The sequence below is a fragment of the Mollisia scopiformis genome (genome assembly GCF_001500285.1).
Source record: "Mollisia scopiformis unplaced genomic scaffold LY89scaffold_16, whole genome shotgun sequence".
Taxonomy (NCBI): Eukaryota; Fungi; Ascomycota; class Leotiomycetes; order Helotiales; family Mollisiaceae; genus Mollisia; species Mollisia scopiformis.
Genome location: NW_017263596.1, coordinates 646,942 through 670,311, shown reverse-complemented (window position 1 = coordinate 670,311; position 23,370 = coordinate 646,942). Strand labels below are relative to the sequence as shown.

The following is a 23,370-nucleotide window of genomic DNA, read 5'->3' as shown; positions in this document are numbered from 1 at the left end:
GACTACTAGCAATATTTGTGCTACTTGGCGTACTTCTATGGGTATTACTCTATTCCCCCATCCTGCAGTTAGCCCTGATATGAATCCTATTGAGAAGTGCTGGAGGAGAATAAAACAAGCTCTCCATAGGCGCCTAAGGCAGCCAACAACTGAGGTTCAAATGGTTGTAGCAGTATTAGAAGAATGGGACAAAATTCCTCAGGAATGGATCAATGGGCTTATTGAGCAGCAGGACTTCTGGGTACACGACTTAATTAAGCGATGTGGCTGGTCTACAGCTAATTAATTAATAAAATTCATGATTCTGATGCCCTGAACGCACGGACTTTTGTCCCCATGTTCGTTAAGGTTGCAAACCTTCTGAAAGACTATGCCACAGTCGCCGCTGAAGATCCTGAGAAGCCTGCATATCAAGACGCGTTGGAGGCATGGAATGAGAGAGAACCAAAGCTCTCATACTACCTGACAAGCGATGCAAGTATTCTTACGTACATTCCAGGTCTATCTTAATTCAGTCTCTAATTTATTGTGTTCTTGCAGTCCGACTCGGAATCTGATCTCAGTGACATTATCTATAGCCGACAAGAACCAGAGATCAGGAAGAAGAAGAAGAGAGTGGCGTTCCAGATTCCGGACTCTCAGGAGAGCAGCAGCGGCTTCAGTGACAGTCAGAGCGACAGCAAGAGCAATAGCCAAGATCCCAGTGAACCAGACCGTCGACAAGCAAATGAACAGTAAATTGCGGACGACGCGAAGTTCGCAGCAAGATTGCAACGGCAAGAACGTGGAGACGTCGTGGGACTTCGGAATCGATCAGCCAATATGCAACCTGTGACCAGTATCGCGGATATTGTTGCTCAAGATGAACAGATGTCAAGAGCTCGAAAGCTCAAGGAGGTGAGGGTTGAGAGAAAAGAAGGTGAAGCGGGTGGTTATACAGAGCGGAGGAAGTCAAGCAGCAGCGTAAGTTCACGGTGTATCTATGTTCGGGTCGAGTTCTTCCACTGACAAGCTACAGAATACGAGCAATAGTTCGAAGAACGCGCCAATTCGAAGGAGCGGCGAGAAGGCCATCGATGACGGAAGCTTCGACAAAACAAACGCTGTTCTTGGAATAGTCGACCACTCCAAACTCACAATTACCCTCTATATGCAGACACAAGACCCCGATCGCCCAGAAGAGTATATTCGTGGGGAGAAACGCACATACACCTATCTCCACCAGAATCCTGACTTCCACGACAAGAAAGACATCATGACCATCAATAAGTGGCGCCAACAGGTCTTTTCAAGGTGCCTTGGTAGGATTGGGAAGTCCAGAGTTCCCTGGCTCAAGAGCGAGAAACAACTCGTTCTAGACCTGGTGAGACAGCAATTTCAACGGCGATCAATGGTGAAGTGGAATAAACTTGCCAATACGTATAATGAGATACAAGACGGGGTAATGCAAGGGGTCGGGGACGAGTATGTCAGACGGGGTGCACGTAAAATAGAGCACACCACCAAAGAACGCTTGGCTCCATGACGGAGCGCTGCTGCAATCCATCTATCAGCCAGACGCTGGACCGAATTTGTGGAGTTGGAAACGGCTGCAGCCAAAGCCAAAACATCCTCCGATGCTGACGATGACGATTCGAGCGATGAAGAAGAAAAACCGGATCCAAATGATGGCCCTGTGAGTTCGAGACCAACTACTCAGAGTCAGCGCGACAGAAGCAGCAACTCTGCTATAAGTCGAAAGCGGAACTCCCGAGTCTTCGATAGTAATGACATGGATGATGCTTTCGATGAGTCAGTTTGGGATGTCCCGAAATCTCCTGCAGATAAAGCACTTGTTCCCACCCGATTATCGAAGAAACGTAAGACAGCAAGCAATTCCCACACGTCTCCTTCATCTTCGGTTTCGATACCAAAACTCTCTCAACCTTCTAGCATAGTGCCTCGCCGCTCTGCTCCTAAGCTAGTATTGCCAGCTTCTTCCAATATGCGGGCTGCACGACCCGGCTCGTTCCCTGTTTCACACAAAGCTGATGACGTTGAAGCTAATGTATACTACGACAGTGACGGTGTCAAACTTGAAGGAGAGACCGTTGTTGTGGAAGTTATCGATGAGGCTGAGCTTGCTCGAAGGTCTATCGCTCGTCGTGCCTCTCATTTATCAAGGAGATGAGCGACAAGACTGTTATGATTGCCTGCAGCGTTAGGTTGTTTCTTTTTTTTCTTTCTAAATTTTTTGTGTAATTGCTTTGTTATTTGTAGGGACTTGGGACGGTATAGTCGTTTTCTTTTGAAAGCTGCAGGCAAGAAGATAAGGATTTGGACGAGTCTTTTGATACTTGCACTAAGAGCGTGACCAGGAAGGTGCAAGTTGTTAGAGTTCTTAGTCTGCACCAACTTTGATATGCAAGTGAAGATTTGATTATGAACTTGCTTTCGATTTCTCGGTGCAACATTTCTCAATGATTTCGCTGGAATTGGGTGAACGATTCTTCTGTGAATCGCCTTGTATCCAGTCCCTCGCTTGTTCTTGATATAAAACCTCGTTCAACAATTCTTGACCACCTTAGCTCGCGATTTTCGTTCTCAAAATTTACAGTGTTTCAAAGATAGAGGTTTTTAAGCCGTGAATTATCATACAGAAAATAAAGCTACTAGATTCTACAGCTACAGCGAAACGAGTCCTTCACTATGTCAACGAGGTTTCGGCGAGGCTTTTGAATCCTTCTTCATAAGCTTTGTGATGCTTGAACTTCCTTCACAATATTGTTTAATAGTCGAAGTGGAACATTTCCCGCCTAATATAGTTGTGAGGTTCTCCAAGAAAGGGGTTCGCTTGGCTCGCTTAGGTCACGTGCAATTCCACTTTTACCATTCCAGGTTTATGTTACCATATGGTGCTTCAGATGGATAAATAATGTAACGCTGGTAGCTTATAGATCTTGCAGGACCATGTATATGCCAACAGTTGAGAGAATGAAGGAAGATCTTTCCCAGTTTTGATTAGATAGCCAGACTCTATCCGCGGTTGACTGCAACATGAACGAGCCCTACGCAAAAGGCCAGAGCCAGCATTGGAGAGCCTCAACCAAATTGCCCAAATTCGAAAATCAATACCTCTCCAAAGGGGTGACTTTTAAAAGAAAGTGGGGATCTCCTCACGACGGTTCCTGCTCGCCATTCGCACCTTCCTAGTATATCAGACCATATTGTCAACTTCATGTGTGCACTTTCTTCGTTCGTCATCGACAACTTCACTTCCATAACATAACATTCTTTGAAGTCAGTATCAATATGACACCTGCAACAGAAGGTCTTTTGGCAGGCTTTGATCCCAAGAATACCAAATCGATGCGTCGCTTCGCACTTTCCCTCTATCACTGGAAGAAAGGCGCTCGATTCACCAATAGTGCCCATCTCCATGGCCTGACGAACCAACAAATCACCACACTTGAGGCAGCCAGACTACGAGTATTGATTGATCCAGAGTGGGATATACTTATTGAGCGCTTTCTAGGCACTCCGCGGAATATCGCACCATACAGACCCTTGATGCAAGCAGCAAAAGCTTTGGCAGATCATGCTGCTGGTGTTCAAGCACCAAATATTCTCCCCGTCTCAGAGCTTCTCACAACTCCTCAATCTCGACCTTCGATTGGTGTTGGCCCAACCGTTTCGGAGCAGACAACGATCACCAATCGAGGCCGAGAGCCAATTGATAAACCACTAGAACATTCCAACACTACTCGGTCTGTATCTCCAATTTCTGTCGACGTAGGAAACTTCGGAGAAGCATTACAAAAAATAGCACCTTTTCCATCTTCCTCGCGTGGGATATCTCCAGGCGCTGATATGTCCTGGATGTCAGATCTGGAAGACGAGGCTTTGAGACAGGCCGAACTAGATGATATGATGAAAAGCTTGAATCACACACCAGCCTCCGAAGTTCTTCGCAACACTCCTGGACCTGCTCTTTCACCTAAGAATAAACTTGCAGTTGGTCCCAGTGGACAGTCTATAGTTGATGCCGCTTCTCAAAATGCTGATCGATTCGAGAACCGGACTTCACAAGTAAAGGAAGATCACCTCCTTGCTGAGCCATTTCAAGATGAAGAGAATAAAGAATACGCAGAGGGTTATCGCTCAATCATTGACGATTGGCAGAAAAGACTCTCGCGCAAACAAAGTCATCAGAGCATTGTTCCAATGGCACAGCACCATGCCACCGAGGACTCTGAATATGATAGTCAAAGTCAGGACTTCGACTCGGAAAGTGTTGCGTCTGAGGATTATGAAATCAGTGTGACGGCTCTGCTTGCAAGCGAACTTGAAGAGGAAGAACGCATTAACAATGAAGAAAGGGAGGCTCGTGAGATTGAGGCTGCGATACAAGAGTCTCTAAAAGTCAACAATATAGTACCCAGCACCTCTGGATCTTTCGTAAGCCTCGTAACCTGATATCAACTATTTTCATTCTAACCTTCTATAGAGTCCCAGTTCAAGGCCGGTTCTTGGTAAAAGATCTTCTGAGACGTCCGATGCGATATTTCCTTCACCAAAGCGCGCAAACGTCGAAAGTCCGGAATTGGTCATCAAGCATCACGACAATGGTTTATTCAGCGAGGAGGAGAGCTTTCCACGAGGCTATGAGGTAGTATATCCAGGAAAATTTGGCAATACCAAGAACACCCTCTTGAACAGTGAACCTAGTATTCGCTCAGGCGCTCCAGATACTATCGAAGGCTTCAGTGGGTTGAGTGGTGGTGAGAAGGTACAGGTTCCAACTGATGTGAGAGCTTCTGGGACGCAGAGCAACGCCAATGAGTCAGATGGAAAGGAAGTCCATGCCCCCAAAAATAACTGCTGTCTACTTCTATAAGCCTTGTAATCGAGTTCCAACCTTGAGGCTTCGAATTACTCGTTATTCTTCTCGATTCAATACTTTGGGGCTCAAAATGTCACCAAATCCAGCTCGCACCTTTTGATTTTTGCAGTCAATACGCCCGGCAGACACAAATTTCTCTTCTCGAGTATCCTCAGTTGGGCACATTGAAGAAACGTTCACGTATAGTTCTGTCTCACGTCATGTGAGAGATTCAGGAAGGGACGAGCTTTCCATTCTCCACGATCAAAAAGATCTTGATCCAGGCTATGCCACGAGTCCATTGTCCTCAAGGTACGCAGACTTTACTCTTCTGTCTTTTCCTTCATCTCTTCATTCTCTGCCTTCTCTCTCATCTTGCCCTCCTTCTCGCCCTTACTTCCATTCTCCGAACCAACGGCCAAGTCCCCAGACTGGGCGGACAAGGAAGACAAGCCCTTCGGACCATCGGCCAACGGGGCATGCGTCCTCTCATACTCCGCCGCCATAGCCTTTGCCTCCGGGCCGCTTCTCTTGAATTGTCGGACTGGGACCAAAGAACTGGTTCCATCCTCCCATTCGACCAGGTAACCGACAGTGTCCAGCGTGTTGTCGGGATCCTTTGGATCGACATCGGTGATTCGGTCTCGCTTCAAGATTCTGACATAGTCCCTCCTCTTCTTGAAGTAACTATTGACAGATTAGTAGGTGTTATACAGGGACATCAAGGAGCCAAGACAACACTCCCGAAAAGGAGTCCCAAAAATTCGACTCCCAAATTGTATGGAAGGGTAAGGGTGATTTTGACGTACTGGTAGGTGGATTGCATTGTTTGTTCTCCTTATTAGACTTTGGGAGTTGATCAATGATGATACAAGGCAAAGAGTAGCTTAATAGTGATGGACTTGCTTTGGAAGCGTTCTTATTGTTGTCAATGGTGTTATTGCGTTGCTGAAACAAGGATCTGTCTGCCAGATGATGATGTTGAAGGACGAAGAAAAAAAGCCTGTGCGATCTGAAGTCATTGCTAAGGATCTAAAGCGGCCGCATAGCCTTTTGAATAAGGCGGCTAGTCTGATTTCGGAACACCTCTATACGATCCAGCTTCCCCGCATCAGATCTTCAAGGTGAATCTATGAATCGCACACTCGAACTTTCCGCTCTTCCTCTTTGTTTGCTCAGTCACCTGCTTCCAGTATTCTTGGTGAGAGCTGTGGCGAAGAATATTCTGTCAAAAGTCGCGTCCAATACACCTTCTCTTCAACAATAGCAATATCTCAAATGTGTCATCGATCAATCTCCCTACCAGCCCTCGCCATGCAATACTATACGGGGCCAATTAGCCCAAGATAGCCAGGACGACGGCCTCGAACACACTCGAATGTTTAGAGACGAACGGATCGAAGGAGAGGAGACCTCGTTTGCATCTTTGCAACTCGGCGGCGGTGGATTACAGTAGCACAAAGATACCGTAGATGGGCAGAAGGTGATAGTGATGGATATTAGCCGTACGGAGGTATATCGAGCATAATCGGCAAAGATTCCCAGAGGCTTTGCAACCTTGTCATACTTGTTGTGAAATTAGAGCTCCTCTTGCTTGCCAACTCTTGATATTTGGCTCCACGTCTCGCAATTGTCCGACACAATCATATTTGCATCTCTCTGCGCATTTATGTAAAGCCCTTGTAGATGCCAACCTGATATCGTTCGGATCTGGGAAGTTCTGCTCCTAGCATCTACGTTCTTCTCATGGTAATTGCAAGCTATAGTCTTGGTGGAATCGAATATGGAGTTGGTTTAAGTAAGACCCAGATGGGCCGAATCGATCAAAGGATGCTCCCTCCGTATTTCTTCAGCCTCCTCCACCAATGTCAAAGGTACTTCCATCAGGCTTTGAGTCTCAAGAAGAAGCCTCAAGCCATCACGAGGGTGAGAGTGTGCCATCAGTGTATAATATATGTAGATGCCCAATAACAAAGTCTGACCCAACCAAAACCCGTATTGCAACAACTTGATCCTTCCAAAAGCACAAAAACAACAGAAGTAAAAGTTTCTGAGTTCCCAAGCTCCTATTTCGCCCAATCTGGACTAACTTTGTAGCACACTAGCAATAGAGGAAGAAGCGGCATGGGTAGCGCTTCGCAACTCTTCGTGGTATAAAAACTCGCGTTCAGTCGCGAACCAGCTCACTACCTTCATCCATCAACACAAACAATCTTCGACAAACTTCTTTCCCGCTCACCAGTGTGTCATCAGTTGATATACTGTCGCACTTCTGGTACTCTCTTGGCTGGTAACTAAGAGAATCGGTACGTACTCCATCCTTTCAAGAGCTCTTGGGCAAAGTGGCTCTGGGTTCTTGACCTATCTCGTGCCGCGCAAGTTCAAAAGAACTTGCACACACTCAATCATATTATGCTTCCATCAATGAACTGGCTAACCCACTGATTGGTAGGTATCATCCATCCTGCGCAGACGTCTCCGTACAGTAAAGACAAAGCGCATCCCACACCTAGCAGCACAATCTGCTTTCAAAGACTTGTGCAAGCACACACGAAGACACTTAGCAACAGGTAAGTGACATACTTTCCCGTCTCCAGTGTATCTCATGTTCTTTCCAAGACCTCAATCATTCTCTCTGCCCCTGCGAAGGTCTTCGCGATCTTTGCGATCGCTTTCGCGTATCTTAAAATCCATCCCCACCACCAACTCAAAGGATTTCTTTCTCTCCCAATGCATACACCGCTTGCCATCCATCAACAAGTCACACTGCTGGATCGAACGCGTCGAACGCGTCTAATTTGCGGTTGCAAACCCCACCTCCACCTGCTCACAGAGCGATCAATTCAGGTGTTTCATGACCTGCATCGATCAATCGCTTCCCCTTTTTGGTCCTTCATCCTCCTCCTTGCAGCAATAGATCATTGGGGCTATCACTCCCATTATCTGCCTTGGACTCATCGTTGGGTAAGACATTTACTAACATGCTGTGAGCAGTGCTTGTCTTCCGACCCCTGTCGCAACAACCCTCCGTCCTACACACCCCCAAACCTTCGTCGACAATGCAACCATTCGATGATGCTTCGATTCTCAATGGCCTGAGCTATCGGGACGCCACTTCCCTCAGACGAGTCATGAGAGCAGTCATGAGTCGCTTCGGCGGGCAGTCATCTGAGATAGCAGCTCGAGATCACCAGCTCAATGGTGTTGAACGAGAAGTTGTTGATCAGATCATGGATGAGACCGTTGACAACGAACTCTTCTATAGAGCAGCAATTCGCTTCGGTTCTGCGAATGCTGCCAACTCGGCGACCATTCTGAGATCCGGCCAGGAATTGAGCTCAATCTTCTCACCGAGTGTCCTTGGCCCGCGACACCTGAGAGTAGAGGACGACGTTGAGATTGCGAGAGTTGCCTATCAAGATCTATTGGACAACGGAACTCCATTTGTATATGGACTAGAGGAAGATTTCGCAGAGGGATCTGATGGCGACGAAGAATATGAGTCTGGCGCAGAGAGCGACCCAGTGGTAAATCTATTGCTGCAAAGCTTATCGCAAGTTGTAGATGCTGACTTCATTGATAGCGAGCCAAGAAGAATGGAAAGCGCCCGGCTGGTCCTCATCCTAACAAGCCTGGTAAGAAAAAGCACAAGCCAATCAGAGGCAAGGATGAGCGTGCCATCGATGATGATACCATCGACCGCAAAGTTAGGGCCAAACTCAACGAGCCTGATCCGAGTCTACTCGTGATTACCTTACCAGCGGAGAAGAAGGATCCCAAGAACAAGGATAATTGGCTTCCAAAGAGTCCAATCATTTACGACTACAATAAGATTGATCCGTCCTTCGATTGGACCTCGAAGAAAATGGTATCGCGTCTCAATGCTTGGAGAAACCAGCATTTCAACCGAAACTTCGGCCCCGAAAGAGAAAGCCGTTACCAGTATACTGCCGCAGAACGAGACTTGATCTTCAAGCTTGTACGGGAGTTTCTGGCGACTGTTGAATGGCGCTATAGCAAGATCGATTGGCAAGCTATTGCAGATGAATTCAACAAACAGATGGCCGGCCGTTGGTTCGGGAAGAGTGATGATACTGCAGACTCGCATTACACCTATGATAGCAAGAGAAAGATCACCGTCAGTCGCAAGGTGGAGGTTCCGCATGAGTTCGAGCCACGTAAGCCCACCGGTCTACAGAACCAGTAAGTGCTCTCATTTGAGCCTTTTGAAGTATCTTGTGAATGCTAACGTTTCGTTTCAGGCTCGAGCACTTTGAGCATGCTATGGCCGAGCATATTCTCAAGAAGGCGAGAGATGCCGATCTGCAATACGTCCTTTCGTTATTGCCAAAGATCGACGTTGATGGCGCAAGCAAGCAACCATCTGCCAATGAGGGTTCTGACGACGAGGAAAATGGAGAGAAGGGGAAGGGCAAAGCTAAGGACACTTCAGCTGAAGAGCCATCGCCTTCGATCCCAGCAGTCGAACCTGTTGTTCAGCAACAACCCGATGCCGACCTTGGACTAATGGCCGCAATTGAAGACAGCATTGCGGATGCGCGAGAGGACGAGCGAAAGCGAAAGACTGGTGGCGAATCTTCAAAGCGAGGAGGTGGCCCCTCGAACAAGAAGTGATGAGACTTGGTGCCTATTCTGGTATCTTGCTTGATTACTGTAGTTATTGTTCCGCTTTTTCCTTTCCTTTGTTTGTTGGACTACACACACGCAAATGGGCAACCTTCTCTGGGTCATCGGCGATGTATTTCGATAATGGCTATGCTCAGCACGGCATATTCTGCAACGACAATGCGTCTCGGGGCTAGCAGTCGGATTGTCTTGAGACCAAGACTAAGCCCAACGCCCTTTCTAAACCCTAGGATGGAATATGGCGATCAAGCTCTGGTTTCTCCGGTGTCGGCCGATCCTCGATGAAGTCGCTTCTGCATTCCAGCCAAGCATACTCATGGTCATCGTGGTGGCTTTTCCCGTGCTGGTCAAGGCGATCGGCGGATATGTTGATTATAGCATCGCAACGATTGGTGCGCATTTCTTTTCCAATTGGCTCGCTCAGGCACAATCATCTGAAAGCCGTCGATTGCTCGCGTCATAAATTTTGTTTGCTCCACCGAAGAATCTGCAACAAAATAACATCACTGTGTAAGTCTTTATGTGCCTGTGTGGTCGCATGAATCCTCTGGCTAACGCATTTCGGAGGTCTTGAACTTCCCGCGTCATTGAATGCGAATCAATTCGATCAAGAGCAACGATCTCAACGAATGATAAGACAGCATGTACTCACGTACAACGGCATGAACTATACGTGTGGAGATAACATGGTGATGGAGGTCCATAAAGTGGTGGCGACCAAATTCTTGGTGGTTTGGTGGAAGGTAAGAACCCACAATCTGGCATATCCCGCCGAGAATCAAAAGCTGACCTCTCTAACTAGGACATTTCTTTTCTAATTCTCCTTTTTTGTCATGTAAAGTAGCAAAAGCGTTGGGAAGTTGTCTTCCAAATAAAAAAAAAACCCCTCACTTTGGTGGCGACACGGAATTCTTTTGATGAAGATGTGAGTGATTTGGTCAGGTGTCTGACAGTTGACTTTTCAACTCTGCATAGAATGATGTTCAAGGACAGCTTGGCTCTAGGATCAAAGTGCCACTTGTCTGAGATTCCACTCGGTCAACGCCGTAAAATCTCAACTGTGAATTGACCGAGTGTGATAGATTTTTCCTGTGGTCCTGAGCACGACCTTAAACTGCTTTGTAGGTGGGCGAGGCGGAGAGACGGGACTGGTCTGGTGATTGGCTTTCTCTGCATCCCGACAAGGTACTTTAACACATTTGATTCCACACCTGGGCCACGGCTAACGTTGACCATAGGCATGCATCGTCGTGATTGGCGCTTCTTTCGTTGAGCAGATCTGGTACCAAGTAGCAAACTCTTGAACTCTTTTTGAGAGCTGTTCAAGATGTTCCTCTTCAGGCACTTAGTGGCTGACGAGTCACTTATATCCAGGGTCACTACTTGACAGTTTTCGAATTGCTCAAAGCCAACCGAGTACGGAACTTCTGTCGGTGTCAACATTGTCCGCGCCAAGTTCCCGAGTTCTGACACCGTCCGCGGCCGCTCCACCACCCTTTCCGCTCGCACATCCCGGCCAATGTTCACCACTCCACTCGACATTCACAGTCCCACAACCGGGTCGTGACTTTCCCACTCGGCAGAATCGGTCATCTCACAAGGCTCGCCTGATCCTTGACGGTGGCTACTCCATGACTTCATTTGGACCGTGGACGAAAGGAGCCATCTCTCATCGATCGTCCTGCTCTGGCGCGGGACCCTCATGGGCGCTTCGCCAGAAGCCTTGATCGACAATGAAGCAGCTATCACAGCTACCGACGCGCAAAGGACATCCACTTGTTTGTGTAGAAAGATGGCTTCTCCAATGGCTACAGGAAGTAGTTGCCAGCTTTCTACGAGAACAGGTGGATGTTCTTAATAGGAAGTGGAATTCCTCAGTATGACGGTTGCGACGACACTCAATCTCCTCAATCCAACAGTGCCGATGACCGCCCGTCTTCATCTGGCAGCACCAGCACTGCTCACTCAAGCATGGCAATCAGCGAGAACAGCCGAAGATTCGTCCCCACAATCTCTCCTGCGTGGAGGGGCTATTGAGCAAGTTGGTACCACTTCACATCGATATAATTCAGAGAAGCTGACTGCAATGAAGCTCCCAAATATGTTCCAACCGGCAAAGGACACCAAGGCAAAGTCGCTGACCGGACTCGAAATGCAAGCTACTTCGACAGTCGAACACGATTCCACAAATTGCCCGGCGCGACAGAACTATCAAGGAGTACAAGGCGACTGATGGTGATGCCGAATTTCTCGTGCAAGCTCGACAAAATTGCAAGACTCGAGGACACTGTGAGAGAAAGTCTGGTATCCGAATGAATGATACCGACGGTTTCACACGAGGAAATTGGATTTTCTCGGTCAGCGCTATCCCTACCCTGCTCTCTATCAACAAAGAAGCCAGAGCTGAGATTCTGCCTTTCGTGAATGGAGGAATAACAATGTGTAAGGCAACACATGTAACATTATGGCGTGTGGTGAAGCTAACAGCTTGCAGGATCAAGCGGGAGATTAGATGATTTCTAGTGTATGGTGGTTATTTGGCTGCAGGGATGTGCCACGCAGGATTCTTCCTGATACTGTGTTATGCTTGGGAGTATATTCATCAATTGCTCAAGGACAATCAATGATTCTATGGGAGTTCTTCGAGTTTGAGACAGCTAGGTGTTCGTAATGTATCAAAAGAATATCTTCTGAAGTTGCCATCGTTGTCAACGTGCAGTGCTGTATGTTGGTACCCGTTGAGATTCGAGGCTGTAGTGCAGCAAACGCCAAAGGAAGCTTCAAGTCGAGGCTTGAGAATGTGTGCCTGAATTCCAAGCCTTGCGGCACATTCACATATTCTGACTGATGTCAAACATGCCATGTGGTATGACTGATCACCTTCATCAACCAGACATCATCCAGTGTGTGGTTAATGCAGGAGACAGATGCACAAGATACCTTGGTGAAAAAGGTAGTCAGAAACGTGATTCAGGGCCAAGTCTATGATCACGGGATCTCGCTTCGCCGTATGCCGGACGATGCAGCACATTTCAGCCCTTTGTGCTCGTGTCGAAAGAAGCTTGAAAGATAATGTGTGGAAGATGAGCTGTTGTTTGTAGAGAGGGGTCTTGGTGTCTTTATGTCTATCGCGGCTGCTGAATTTGGGATTGAGAAGGTACCGGTGATTCATGCAAACATCCAGCGGATGGATTTCCTGCGGTGGGAGATTGCTGCTCATCATCAGGGGCGACGACATGATCAGGGATGAAGAAGCAGTCTGATGATGAGTGGCGCAAAAGACTTGAAGAGCTTTGTGAAGAGGTCGAGAGGAGATGAAGAGGAGTGTTTGTGCATTCGTGCTCATTTCCACGTGGTATGAAGCTGACGATGGAGAACTCCAACTGAGTGGGAAGGCCAAGTATCAGTATCGGCTTCGAACTTGAAGTTGTCAACTGTAACGGAGCCTTGGAGAAGGAGTGAAAGGTTTCGCGCTTATGTAAAGGAAGGTTGGAGAATCGATGAGATGTTGGCTGGAGGATCTGAAGATGTAGACTTTAGCGAGCTATTCTTCGAAAAACCTACTCCTACCCACGAAGGGACACGACGTACTGTCAGAAGCTTGCCCATGATATTGGCATCGTGGTAGATAGTTGTGTAGCTCGGGAAGCCGTCGAGTATGTGATGGTGGGGTGACTTCGACTGTATTTGTAAATGCAAGATGATGGATGAGGGTCAGAGCATGATATTCATGGATAGGAGGATGTTATCAAAGCATATTGAGAAGGAAGATAGAATAGGAAAGAATGAAAAGCCGTTGACCACACTAGGTTGATTCACAATAAAGCGGGTCCATGATGTCGTGGGGGAAAAAAAATTGGGAGTGATCGTTTACCTACTGCAAACCTTAGCCTTCCTCATCCTTCCTTCCCAACCAAGCGCTTTTCCAAGATCTTGTCAACCAAGCCTGTCCAATTCTAGCCAAGTTTCCATAAGATCTTCTTCGAAGGTTTCTTTCTATCTTGAGCAACAATTCCTTCTTCTTCTTTTGCAATTCTAGGGAGCCAAGCAAAAAATTTTGTCGACAAAACGCACTTCCAACCCCATCAACCCCTCTCCATCATTCTTACCCGACGATCCCGTTCGAAGACAAGGTCGCAACAGATCTACAAGACCACTCCCATACGTTCTTTTCCTGAGCAGCGAAGCCAAGGAGGATATTTCACTACCGTTGACAAACCAAACTTCCAACTCCATCAACCATCCCTCATCATTCCTTCTCTCACACTCTAGAACGACGCTGCGACAGATATACAAGACGACATCCACACTCTCTTTCTCGATTGAAGGGACAGTCACAAACTCGATCCTTTGGTGTCGCGGTACTCTTCAGATCTCCACCCAAGATCTATAGCACCCACGTCCTTCTCATCCTCGCGACAACGTAACGACGTCTTGGACCCATCCTTTTCACAACAACATAACCGCTGCCTCCGTTACAACAAGCGTTACGTACGGCATCTTTGTGTTTGCGCCCAGACGTCCCGGAAAGAGTCAGGACAGATATTGTAAGTTGCTCCATGAGGAAACAAAACGCACCTCCTACAACACGAACCTTCCACAACACGCAGTTCATCAACCACCAACATTTGTTCCGGCTCTATTTCTCTATACGTCCTAAGCTTCGATGAGTTTGAGGAACAAATCAGAGAACCCTTTAATGTTGCAAAGCTTCGTCTTCGACGGCGCTGACCTGACCATAGCTTAGCCAGATATCCACACACAGCTTGAAAACCCTTTCTCGCTCAGAAAAGCATCCCCATAACCACCGACACGAAAACAGTCACAAATGGCAAGCTCAGGAAGCTAGAAGACGAATGCAGCCTCATCAAACACGACCAGGACATAAGTAAAGCTTTTCTGTAAGTTGATCCACCAAGCAAGACATGGCCACACCACGTGTCTGCTCAAGCCACCCCACCTTCCGGCGTTGCCACATACATATTTCAAGTTGTCTTCCAGTACAGATCCAGATCAAAGCTAAGATTCTTGACCAGGAAGAATCACCAATCAAGTTTTAACGCAAGACGATGTCTCGACAGACAACACGCACTTGGGAAACGCATCTACTCCACTTTGATGCCCACTTTTCCAATCTTTCTCAGCCCAAACCAAATGACACCCAAGATCAAGACGTTAAGTGCAAAGCACAACCAAAAGGTAGCTCGATATCCATCCATGAGAGTCTGAGGTGTGCTGACCTTTCGTCCGTCCTCAGACATGGTGACAGCAGATGCGACGACAGCCGTCAATGCCAGCCCGACACTATTTCCAATGTTGGAGATGGTGTTGAAGACGCCTCCTGCTAGACCATGAGTCCGTGGAGGGAACACAGATGTGATGGCCAGCTGTGCGACCGTGAACAGACAATCAGCACAGATTGGCACGCACGCTGTAGCAAAAAGAGCACATGTCCAGTACGACCAACTAGGATCGATGATGGCCATCAGTAGTGGCGCTATGGCAGTGATGGCAGCAGAGGAGATGACCAGGATGTCTGCTCTCACCCGCTTCACAAGCCATCCTGTCAGGAAGTTTGTCAAAGCACCTGTGATGACCATGGGTAAAAACCTCAGGCTGGTTTGTAGAGGCGACAATGACTGAACTGACTGATAGAAGAGTGTTAGGAAGAACTGCATGGCTTCAAAGACTCCCCACATCACAAAGACTACGATGCATAGGGAAGTGAAGACCCTGTTTCGTAACAATGAAGGAGGGATGATGACACTTCCACCAAGTCGTTCTTGCCTCAAGATGTGGAAGCCGAAAACTGGGAGCAGTACTACAGCAATCGAGAAGAGTGCCAGCGATGCTGGCTCGAGGAAATGTGCTGAGCCGCCTGCGAGGACGGAGAACACATACGAGAACATCCCGAGCGAGGTGCTGAGAAGTGCACAACCAATCCAGTCGATCTCAGTCTTGATGCGGTGGAGTTGGGTAGCAAAAGACTGGTTTTCAGTCTCTTGGTCCTTCGGAATGCCGAAGATCGAGACGACCCAAATGATGAAAGTCAAGATGGCTCCAATATAATACCCAAATCGCCAGCCGATGCTGCCAACGAAGAGGCCACCCATCACCAGTCCCAGACTGAAACCAAGAGGTTGGCCTGCGCCTAGACAAGCGAATGCAAGATTGCGATATGTACCCGACGGGATGTTGTTGGTGATGAGAGAGACAGATGATGGCAGACAGAACGAAACTGCCACTCCTTGGGCGGCACGGAAAAGAATGAGCTCGATGCCAGTTCTGCAAACGCCACAAGCTATAGTGGTCACCACCACGAAGAACTCCCCGATCAGATACATCTTCCTGCCTCCAACAACATCGGAGATAGAGCCAGAAAGGAGGAGAGTGCACCCGCAGGCGAGAGCGTTGACGGATGCTGGCCACAGCAACAAGTTGCCAGAAAGTCCAATGTCACGTGCCATTGTAGGTAGACTGACGATGAGAATCCCTCCAAGCATTGAGCCGATGAGGGATTCGAGCGAGACAGTGCCGATTATGACAGCTGCTTGCCATTTGGAGATGGTGTGAGCATTGGTGTTGGTGAGAGACTCCGAGGAGTCGTTCAAGGCCTCGGGCAAAAGATCCGTCTTCTTGTGCTTGAGGCTGCTTTGATACGAGGCAACAGGAAGACCGACGACTTCCAACTCAATGGGTCGAAGCTCTTCTGCTGATATCTCGATGCTGGTGGTTCGAGACATGTTGGAGGACGTAGAACGTAGATGTGATTGATTGACTTCGAATACCGTATTAGGGCGTAGAGTGGGAATGCGACAGCTCAACAAAGGGGCGCTGAGAATTGTTACAGAAACATTCAGGTTGCCAATGGCTTCATATATGCATTTCGGCATTCGCGATGGAACACAAAGGGGAAAAAAGAGTCACATCTGAGATGGGTTGGTCAGCTCGCTGCATCTTGACTCACTGAAGTCTGTGCGACGAACTGCCTTCCAATTTTGGTCTGGAGTCGAGAACCGGAACGGTCTTGATTGCCACGAATCTGAAGGATCTCCGAGATGGAAAGCAATCTTTAGTGCCACACTGGGGCAGACAAGACACAGACTCGGCTGGACCCGATTCTCGGCTAGGCATGTTACTAAGCATGCCTATCTGAACGACATCCGTTCTTACTCAGAACCACCACATACATCACTGCGCATGAGCAAAGCAGCAACAAGACTCTGGAGTGACATAACTGGGACACTCAGTATGCCTTCTCACAGTATCACCATGCTTCAACATACCTGCGAGGCAATGCATCAGCCATGAGCTATGAATTCCAGGACATTGGGGACACATCACAATCATCACTGGTACATGGAGGAACGGAGATTGGGCTTTATGCTTCATTTTTTTCGCAGGTGGAACCACAAACTATCACTATGAGGGTATCGTGAGAAGGAAAAGGTGCTGTAGAAAGGTTTACGTGCGTTGATGAGAACAGACCAGACAATGGGAAATATGAGGGACGCTTCGCCAACTGATCCCACCACTTCGTACGGGAAAGTTCCGTGGGGGCCAGGCCGTCACAAAACTCAAACAAGACAAAGTATGCAAGACAGTTGATGAAGCAGGTCAACTTGCGGCGGAGACAAGGGTGGCGCCGATGGGCTCCCCAACAGGTCGTTGTCCATCCTCTTCATCCTCCGAATCCTCTTCTTGGGACTCTCCATCGGGATCATCTCCGATCTCTTCGTCATCTTCCTCGTCGAGATCAGAGGCCTCGAGATCTTCGTCGTCGTTCTCTGCAGCTTCAAACTCGTCCTCTATCATAGCTCTGCCGTCAACCCAGCTGGCAATTTGGTTCATGATTGCACCAGGGCTACGTCCGGTCAAGAGACGACTCCTTGTGATTCTTTTCCCTGTCCATGATTCCTTTCCATTCGATGCCTTCTTATCCTTGTTGCTACCAGCTGCATCGTCTTCCGAATCCTCTGGCTCTGCAACGGCACTTGCTTTTCGGGCTCTCACAAAAACCCTCTTGCCGACAAAGCGTTGATCGTATTGTCTCGCGATATTTTGCCAATCAGTCGCCTCCAGGCCACGCTTGAGTCGTCTAATGGCGTTCTTCACGAGGGTAAGCACATAGATTTTTTCCTTGTGCGTCCAGTGTTGCCGTATAGTCGGAAACTCCGGCAGGCCATCCGTATTATAGTAGAGCTTGCGATCGAGGATCTGTCGTCGCCACAGGTTCAATTTGGTCACCTGATCCTTGTTGCTCCAGTCCAACGTCTTGCGTCTGATGTATGAGAAGACCCATGTGTTGCCATTGACATCGAACAAGGACAACTTCTGTTCTTCGGGGTCCACGTTGTCGCCCAACTTGTACTTGAATGTGTAGTCGATGCCTATGTTGTCGAGCCAGCTGAATTTGGTTCCTGCGGGACATACACCACTGTGCTTTTTGGGGTCCTATTCAGATGATCAGCGTGTGCTTTTCTGAACTGAGTGAGCTTAGATGGGATACTTACGTTCACATCGTAGTCTTTCTGGACACTTGTTCTACCCGAACCTTCTGCGGTGGGTGCCACGGTATTGTCATCTGGGACAACAGCCTTTCCTGAGATTCTGCGCTTCTTTGCTGGTGGTCCAGCTGGTGGTGCAGTCGATGATGCGGTAGGTGAGGGAGTTTGCGCGCTGGAAGGGTAATTCGTCGGGTTGTAATCTCTGTGCGTAGTTGCGTTCTTCTCAGCACTTGGAGTTGGTACAACTGGGAGACGGCTGCGCCTACGATCACCGCGTGGGTACCATGGACCGCCGTAAGGGCCTTGCTGTTGGTTGTTCATTGCGAGGATGGAGTTTTTTTGGATTGATAATTACGGTGCAAGATCTGAGGGTTGCGAGAGTTGCTTGAAGATTTGGAGAAGAGAGCTGCGATATAGAGCTGTGGTGGAGCTACTATTGGCCGCGCTAGTGGCTCGCTTGGGTGGGTTCCCACGAAGATGTCAACACAACGCCACCTCCACGAACTTCAAGACTCAATTTCCGTACGCGCACATTCGATCTTCGATTCCAACGTTTACACAGCACTCAGCTCAGAAGATCACGGTTGTCCCAGCCTACGAATACACATACAAACCTCACTTGTCCGTCACATCATTCAGTCTCTTCGACCACACACAGCTCACCTTCCTTCGTCAAAGTTTTCGAACCTGTCGGTCATTCTTCGCGTGTCTCAGACACTCAATCTTCAAGTACCTCAGTCTCTCGGTCATTCTCCTGTCTACGAAACCCTCCTCTCATCAAACACTATGGTACGTACAGAGATCTGCTACAATCCTATGCTCTTGTGATTTTATGGACTTTCTAACATCATTCAGGCTCAAGAGCAATGTTTGTCGTCGGGCTGGACATACGACGAGACCATCAAGCTCTGGGAATTAGTGGAGGAGAGATTGAAAATCACCCGGGCCCGCCTCAACTTGGCGGATTTCCAGGTGATCAAGGACGAGATGGACTCTCACTTCGCCCTGACAAAGGTCCAAGTCGGGGACCTTATGTGGCCGCGGGCGGTGGGGGGTGTCACCCCTTCATTCGCATACTCCAGCGTCCGCCGGGCTTTCCCGGAGAGAACTGCGAATGCTTTGCATTCGTACATTACCAAGAAGGACTCGCCTCGGGCCGCCGACTACGAGGCTTACTGCAAGACCTACGTCGTTTAGGGGGAGAAGGGGGAGAACGAGATTGCTTTTTGGGAGGAGTGATTGTTCCTGGTCCACAGGACAATCAAGCAAATATGTCGGACTAGGCCAATGGGCAGCACAATGCAATCAGGCGCGGTTGTCACTCAAAACTTATGATATTGTACCTCGCTTCGTGAATACGTGATACCGGCATATGTTTGGGAAACCTAATTGCTAGAATCCCAACAACTTGGACTAAGTAAAGCCATAAGAGCACAATCATATCTGCAGAGTTGTCACGGTACGAGGCAACGTCAGGACTATTACCCGTTGAAGATTTAGGTTGTACGCAGAAGGAAGAGTTCTTTAGGAAGCTCTTCTGATATTACATTGTGTGCACGTTATAATGAGGGTCCACGGCTGAATCATGCTTTTCAGCTTTCTCACGTCGATCCCTCAGAAGCGTTATTACATGATATTGTCCTTCGCTTCGTAGGCACTTGATATAAGTGGGGCTCAGGAAGGTCGGATTAACAAAATCCTGTTAATTTGATTTCAAGCTCCTTTTTTGATTTGTCCCTCACTTCGTAGATAATTAAAACGGGGATATATGGAGGAAAGTCAAATTACTGAAAGTCTTGCTGATTTATATTGAGCAAAATCAGTGGGAGCACAATCACAGGTTCACAGTTCTCACTTGATATTATCTCTCGCTTTGTAAACACTTGTCGCAAGGATATGTTGGGAAAGTAGGAGTGCTGGAACTCAATTAATTCAAACCAAGTAAACCGAAAGAGGGCATTCAGATCTTCGTAGGTTCTACAAAACAGTGATTTTGCCTCACTGTATAATCACTTCGTACAAACATATGTTAGGAAAGTCAATTCACTCATGTCTTGCTAATCAGCGCTCTGGTTTGTCCTCTCCAAGCGCCCTTCATTTTGTAGTGACTCGATACATGTATTTGTGAAGAAAGTAGGATTACCGCAAATCTCTTGACTTAATCCTCAACTCCGTCCTCTCCAGCTGCCCTCCACTTTCCGTATGCTTAATACAAGGATATGCTGAGAAAGTCAGATAACTGAGATTCTACCAACATAGCCCTTGCATTGCTTCCTCCAGATCCCGAAGCTTAGACAGCCTTGCTCTTGGGTGTCGTATATCCTGCGACATACTTCTTGCAAAGCCTGTCATAGATCGCAAATCCGATTTTATGATCCGGATTCGTAGCGTAAGTTCGAACCGTATGAGCAGATCTCTGAGGGTATGCCCTATCTTCAGGTGCGGACTCGCCGGTTGCCAGTTTATCGCCAGCAATGACGCCTCCTTGCTGTCGGAAATGGAGGTTCATTGCATCTGCGATGGCAATCCACTCCGAATTGGACAGCTTGCGCCTCAACTGCTTCATATAGGTTTCGATCTGATCGAAGAGGTAGTCTATTTCGTTTTGAGTCCAACGGAACATGGAGATGTGCTTGGGCTTCTTCGTAACGGGTGCAGTGGATGTGGCAGGAGCTACTGGCGCAGTGCTAATTGCTGAAGAGGTAGGATTCGCAGAAGCTCTGGCTCGGGGCTGCTTTCTTGTGCTCGAGGGACCGGTACGGTTGCGACCACTGTTGGACTTTCTCTTCATCTCTTCAATGTCTTCGTATTCCGAGTCCTCCTCATCCGTATCCTCATTGTAGTCAAGGCGAGAGCGCTTTCGACTGTCTGGTATAAATACCGCTGCTATGGAATGGTCCCCGTTGTAAAGGATTGTCTTCGAGGAGCCCTACAATGCGATTAGCAAGAGGTCTATGTGGAAAGACGCATGGTACTTACATGTAATTGTCCGCCCGAACTCGTAGCAACAGATTCATCGGATTCGATAACAGCACTTGGCCACAGAAACACCCTGCCTTTGGTCCAGGTGCTGACGTTGAGTGGCCGTGGTAGTGGTGATTGAGGCGCAATATCTCCATCATTGCTGACAGGAGTTGCACTTGATTGGGAAGACATCTTCTTGTCTTTTCCGGAAGAATTGTGTCTCTGGAAGTAAACTTGTTGAGAGTTGTTTTAATTTAGAAGATGAAATTTTGTGGTTCAGGGAAGAATGAAGTCCACGATTTCGCAAAAGCTATGATTAGATAGTTCGCGTATTACTCGATTACGGTCACACATCGAAGCTAAGCTCCGTCTTCTACGGAGAACAGTATATTTATGGGCTGAATACAGACTGCTGAAGTTTGGATTCATCTGGTAGACTTTGCTTTCATTATTCAACACATGGTTCTTGCTACTTTACACGGAGACAAACACTGCCAAGACCCTCCTGCCTAATTATCCTCATCATCTTGCCATTCTCCGTCCTCGCCAGAACCAGTATCATCAACGAGGGGAGTCTTTCCTGCCCACGTACCCTTGCCCCCTGCAATGTTCGTGCCAGTAAATCTCTTACCACCTCCTGTGAGGTACTTGTGGCAGAGCTCATTGTACAACGGGCCCTTGGTGTTCTTCTTGGTGGCGTAGCTATGGACCGCATTGGCATTTCGGACCGGATATGCTCGATTGTTCTCGGCGAACTTTCCATATGTTGAGAGCTTGTCTCCAGCGCGTACTCTTTGGCCCTGGAAATGCTTGTTCATCTCATCGGTAATTTCGACCCAATCCTCCTTTTGCAACAACCTCCTGTGCTTGCACAGCTTTTCTTCGATAATCTCCATCAGGAATTCCAACTCCGAGAGCGTCCAATGTGTGATCGGCTTCCGGGTCTTCCCCTTTCTTGTCGACGGTAGAGGCGTCTTCCCCGCAAATTGCACTGGGGCTTGATCCGGCTGCTTCGGGACAACTTGAATAGCACTGGCCTCTTCGGCTGGAGTTAACTTCTTCACAGTGTAAGCAAATGACCATAACTGCAATATCGGGCTTGTGCAAACTTACAGGGGCTTTCTCTGATCGCGGAACATAATATATTCCGCTCATGACCTGTGGCATGTGAGCAGTTGTACCGTACGAGGAAATATTGTGCCATACCAGCAGCTTAGCACCATCGTTGCCTCCAGACCCAATGTTACCCTCATTCAGGCTTTGAGATTCTCTTCCGGACGACATGATGTGAGGAGGACGAAGTACAAGAAACGCTGGGTGTGGGTGGGTTGTATTTTGAATTTTTGCCCCAGAGACGACTGGTACGAGACTTAAAGAGGTGTAGACAGAGGTGACGGGTTTCTCAGCGCGTGCAGTGATCTATTGTCGATTTATTCGATTATGAAGTGGAACGAGACTTTGAAGAGGTGTGGAAAGACGTATCGACTTTCGGAGCGCGTGTAGTGATCTCTTGTTGATTTATTCTGAGAAGAGTGGTACGCGACTTCGAAGAGGTGTGGAGAGAGTTGTCGAGTTTCTTTCTAGGCGCGTGAACAAGCTTCCAACTAATTTGTTTGGCCGCGAGACGATGAGTACGAGATTGTAAACAAGTGAGGAAGGGAGAAAAATGAGTTTCTGGTCGAGTGTACAAGTTCGGTAACGAGTTCTTTGATTGAGAGACGATGTGTGCGAGACTTCGAAGAGGTAGGGAAAGTGGAAAGACGAGTTTCTAGTCGCGCGTAATAATGCTGTGTTTACGGCTGGGATTTAGGCCCCAACATAGCGTACAAGAGGCCAATATAGCGGGTATAGCGGGGCTTTTGTACAATTCTGGCCAAAACCTAATTATTTGAGGCTTTGTACTTTTGTGTTTGCGGCTTTAGGGTATTAAATTTGCGACTTGGTGGCAATGCATATTCGAAGAGCTGTGAGCTCTAGACTAATTAGAGAGCAAGATTCTATTTTGCTATAATTATATGAGTGGAGATGTATAGTCCCAAGTCCCAGCCTTCGGTATAGCTTAGCTCCAAGCTTTCAGGCTTCATGTTGATAGCACTTTCATTTCCTGCCTTCTTGTCCCTCTCTTTACTCACCCTTTCCTTACTCTCTCTCCCTACTATTCCTTTCCCTACTGTTACTGTCACTGTCCCTGGCCACCCTACCCTAGCCCCCACCGCCATGACTTTTACAACCTCCCTAAGCTTGTCCCTCTAGATCTCTCAAGGTATCGCAACGTTTCAAAACCTCGTACTAAGGGGCCCGAGGGCTGGGGACAAAGCCAGGGTCGCGTTTAAAGTCCTGGCCGTGGGCACAGCTCTGAAGGCAGCCAAGGACAGGGCTAGGGCTAGGGAG

At 48.0% G+C, this 23,370-nt stretch overlaps 11 protein-coding genes across 11 annotated transcripts; 6 read left to right on the top strand and 5 right to left on the bottom strand.

Moving 5' to 3' along the window:
• Positions 1 to 822: 822 nt before the first annotated feature.
• LY89DRAFT_735944 (uncharacterized protein) lies at positions 823 to 2,170 on the top strand (the record flags this gene model as incomplete). The annotated part of the gene is made up of 3 exons (XM_018220063.1): positions 823 to 963; positions 1,019 to 1,464; positions 1,531 to 2,170. The coding sequence occupies 3 exons, from the start codon at positions 823 to 825 to the stop codon at positions 2,168 to 2,170; spliced, it is 1,227 nt and encodes a 408-aa protein (XP_018069238.1).
• A 1,121-nt stretch (positions 2,171 to 3,291) lies between these two features.
• LY89DRAFT_671286 (uncharacterized protein) lies at positions 3,292 to 4,876 on the top strand (the record flags this gene model as incomplete). Its single annotated transcript, XM_018213208.1, has 2 exons — positions 3,292 to 4,437; positions 4,487 to 4,876. 2 exons carry the CDS (start codon positions 3,292 to 3,294, stop codon positions 4,874 to 4,876), a joined length of 1,536 nt encoding a protein of 511 aa, XP_018069237.1.
• Positions 4,877 to 7,920: 3,044 nt separating this feature from the next.
• Positions 7,921 to 9,496, top strand: LY89DRAFT_783940 (uncharacterized protein; the record flags this gene model as incomplete). Its single annotated transcript, XM_018222738.1, has 3 exons — positions 7,921 to 8,388; positions 8,445 to 9,064; positions 9,124 to 9,496. The coding sequence occupies 3 exons, from the start codon at positions 7,921 to 7,923 to the stop codon at positions 9,494 to 9,496; spliced, it is 1,461 nt and encodes a 486-aa protein (XP_018069236.1).
• LY89DRAFT_686495 (uncharacterized protein) lies at positions 9,460 to 10,183 on the top strand. The gene has a single exon (XM_018215298.1). It carries the CDS (start codon positions 9,747 to 9,749, stop codon positions 9,969 to 9,971), a length of 225 nt encoding a protein of 74 aa, XP_018069235.1. The 5' UTR covers positions 9,460 to 9,746; the 3' UTR covers positions 9,972 to 10,183.
• Positions 10,184 to 10,227: 44 nt separating this feature from the next.
• On the bottom strand, positions 10,228 to 11,218 carry LY89DRAFT_124254 (uncharacterized protein). Its single transcript, XM_018205182.1, has one exon. It carries the CDS (start codon positions 11,048 to 11,050, stop codon positions 10,547 to 10,549), a length of 504 nt encoding a protein of 167 aa, XP_018069234.1. The 5' UTR covers positions 11,051 to 11,218; the 3' UTR covers positions 10,228 to 10,546.
• A 169-nt stretch (positions 11,219 to 11,387) lies between these two features.
• On the top strand, positions 11,388 to 11,741 carry LY89DRAFT_735940 (uncharacterized protein; the record flags this gene model as incomplete). The annotated part of the gene is made up of 1 exon (XM_018220062.1): positions 11,388 to 11,741. The coding sequence occupies one exon, from the start codon at positions 11,388 to 11,390 to the stop codon at positions 11,739 to 11,741; it is 354 nt and encodes a 117-aa protein (XP_018069233.1).
• A 2,872-nt stretch (positions 11,742 to 14,613) lies between these two features.
• Positions 14,614 to 16,074, bottom strand: LY89DRAFT_556777 (uncharacterized protein; the record flags this gene model as incomplete). Its single annotated transcript, XM_018208385.2, has 1 exon — positions 14,614 to 16,074. A coding segment is annotated over one exon (1,461 nt), but the record flags the coding sequence as incomplete, so codon positions are not given.
• A 1,051-nt stretch (positions 16,075 to 17,125) lies between these two features.
• On the bottom strand, positions 17,126 to 18,336 carry LY89DRAFT_735938 (uncharacterized protein; the record flags this gene model as incomplete). Its single annotated transcript, XM_018220061.1, has 2 exons — positions 17,126 to 17,962; positions 18,022 to 18,336. 2 exons carry the CDS (start codon positions 18,334 to 18,336, stop codon positions 17,126 to 17,128), a joined length of 1,152 nt encoding a protein of 383 aa, XP_018069231.1.
• Positions 18,337 to 18,492: 156 nt separating this feature from the next.
• Positions 18,493 to 19,212, top strand: LY89DRAFT_735937 (uncharacterized protein; the record flags this gene model as incomplete). The annotated part of the gene is made up of 2 exons (XM_018220060.1): positions 18,493 to 18,804; positions 18,871 to 19,212. 2 exons carry the CDS (start codon positions 18,493 to 18,495, stop codon positions 19,210 to 19,212), a joined length of 654 nt encoding a protein of 217 aa, XP_018069230.1.
• Positions 19,213 to 20,305: 1,093 nt separating this feature from the next.
• On the bottom strand, positions 20,306 to 21,171 carry LY89DRAFT_751497 (uncharacterized protein; the record flags this gene model as incomplete). The annotated part of the gene is made up of 2 exons (XM_018221225.1): positions 20,306 to 20,944; positions 20,995 to 21,171. The coding sequence occupies 2 exons, from the start codon at positions 21,169 to 21,171 to the stop codon at positions 20,306 to 20,308; spliced, it is 816 nt and encodes a 271-aa protein (XP_018069229.1).
• A 317-nt stretch (positions 21,172 to 21,488) lies between these two features.
• Positions 21,489 to 22,263, bottom strand: LY89DRAFT_735935 (uncharacterized protein; the record flags this gene model as incomplete). Its single annotated transcript, XM_018220059.1, has 3 exons — positions 21,489 to 22,037; positions 22,093 to 22,137; positions 22,186 to 22,263. 3 exons carry the CDS (start codon positions 22,261 to 22,263, stop codon positions 21,489 to 21,491), a joined length of 672 nt encoding a protein of 223 aa, XP_018069228.1.
• Positions 22,264 to 23,370: the final 1,107 nt, after the last annotated feature.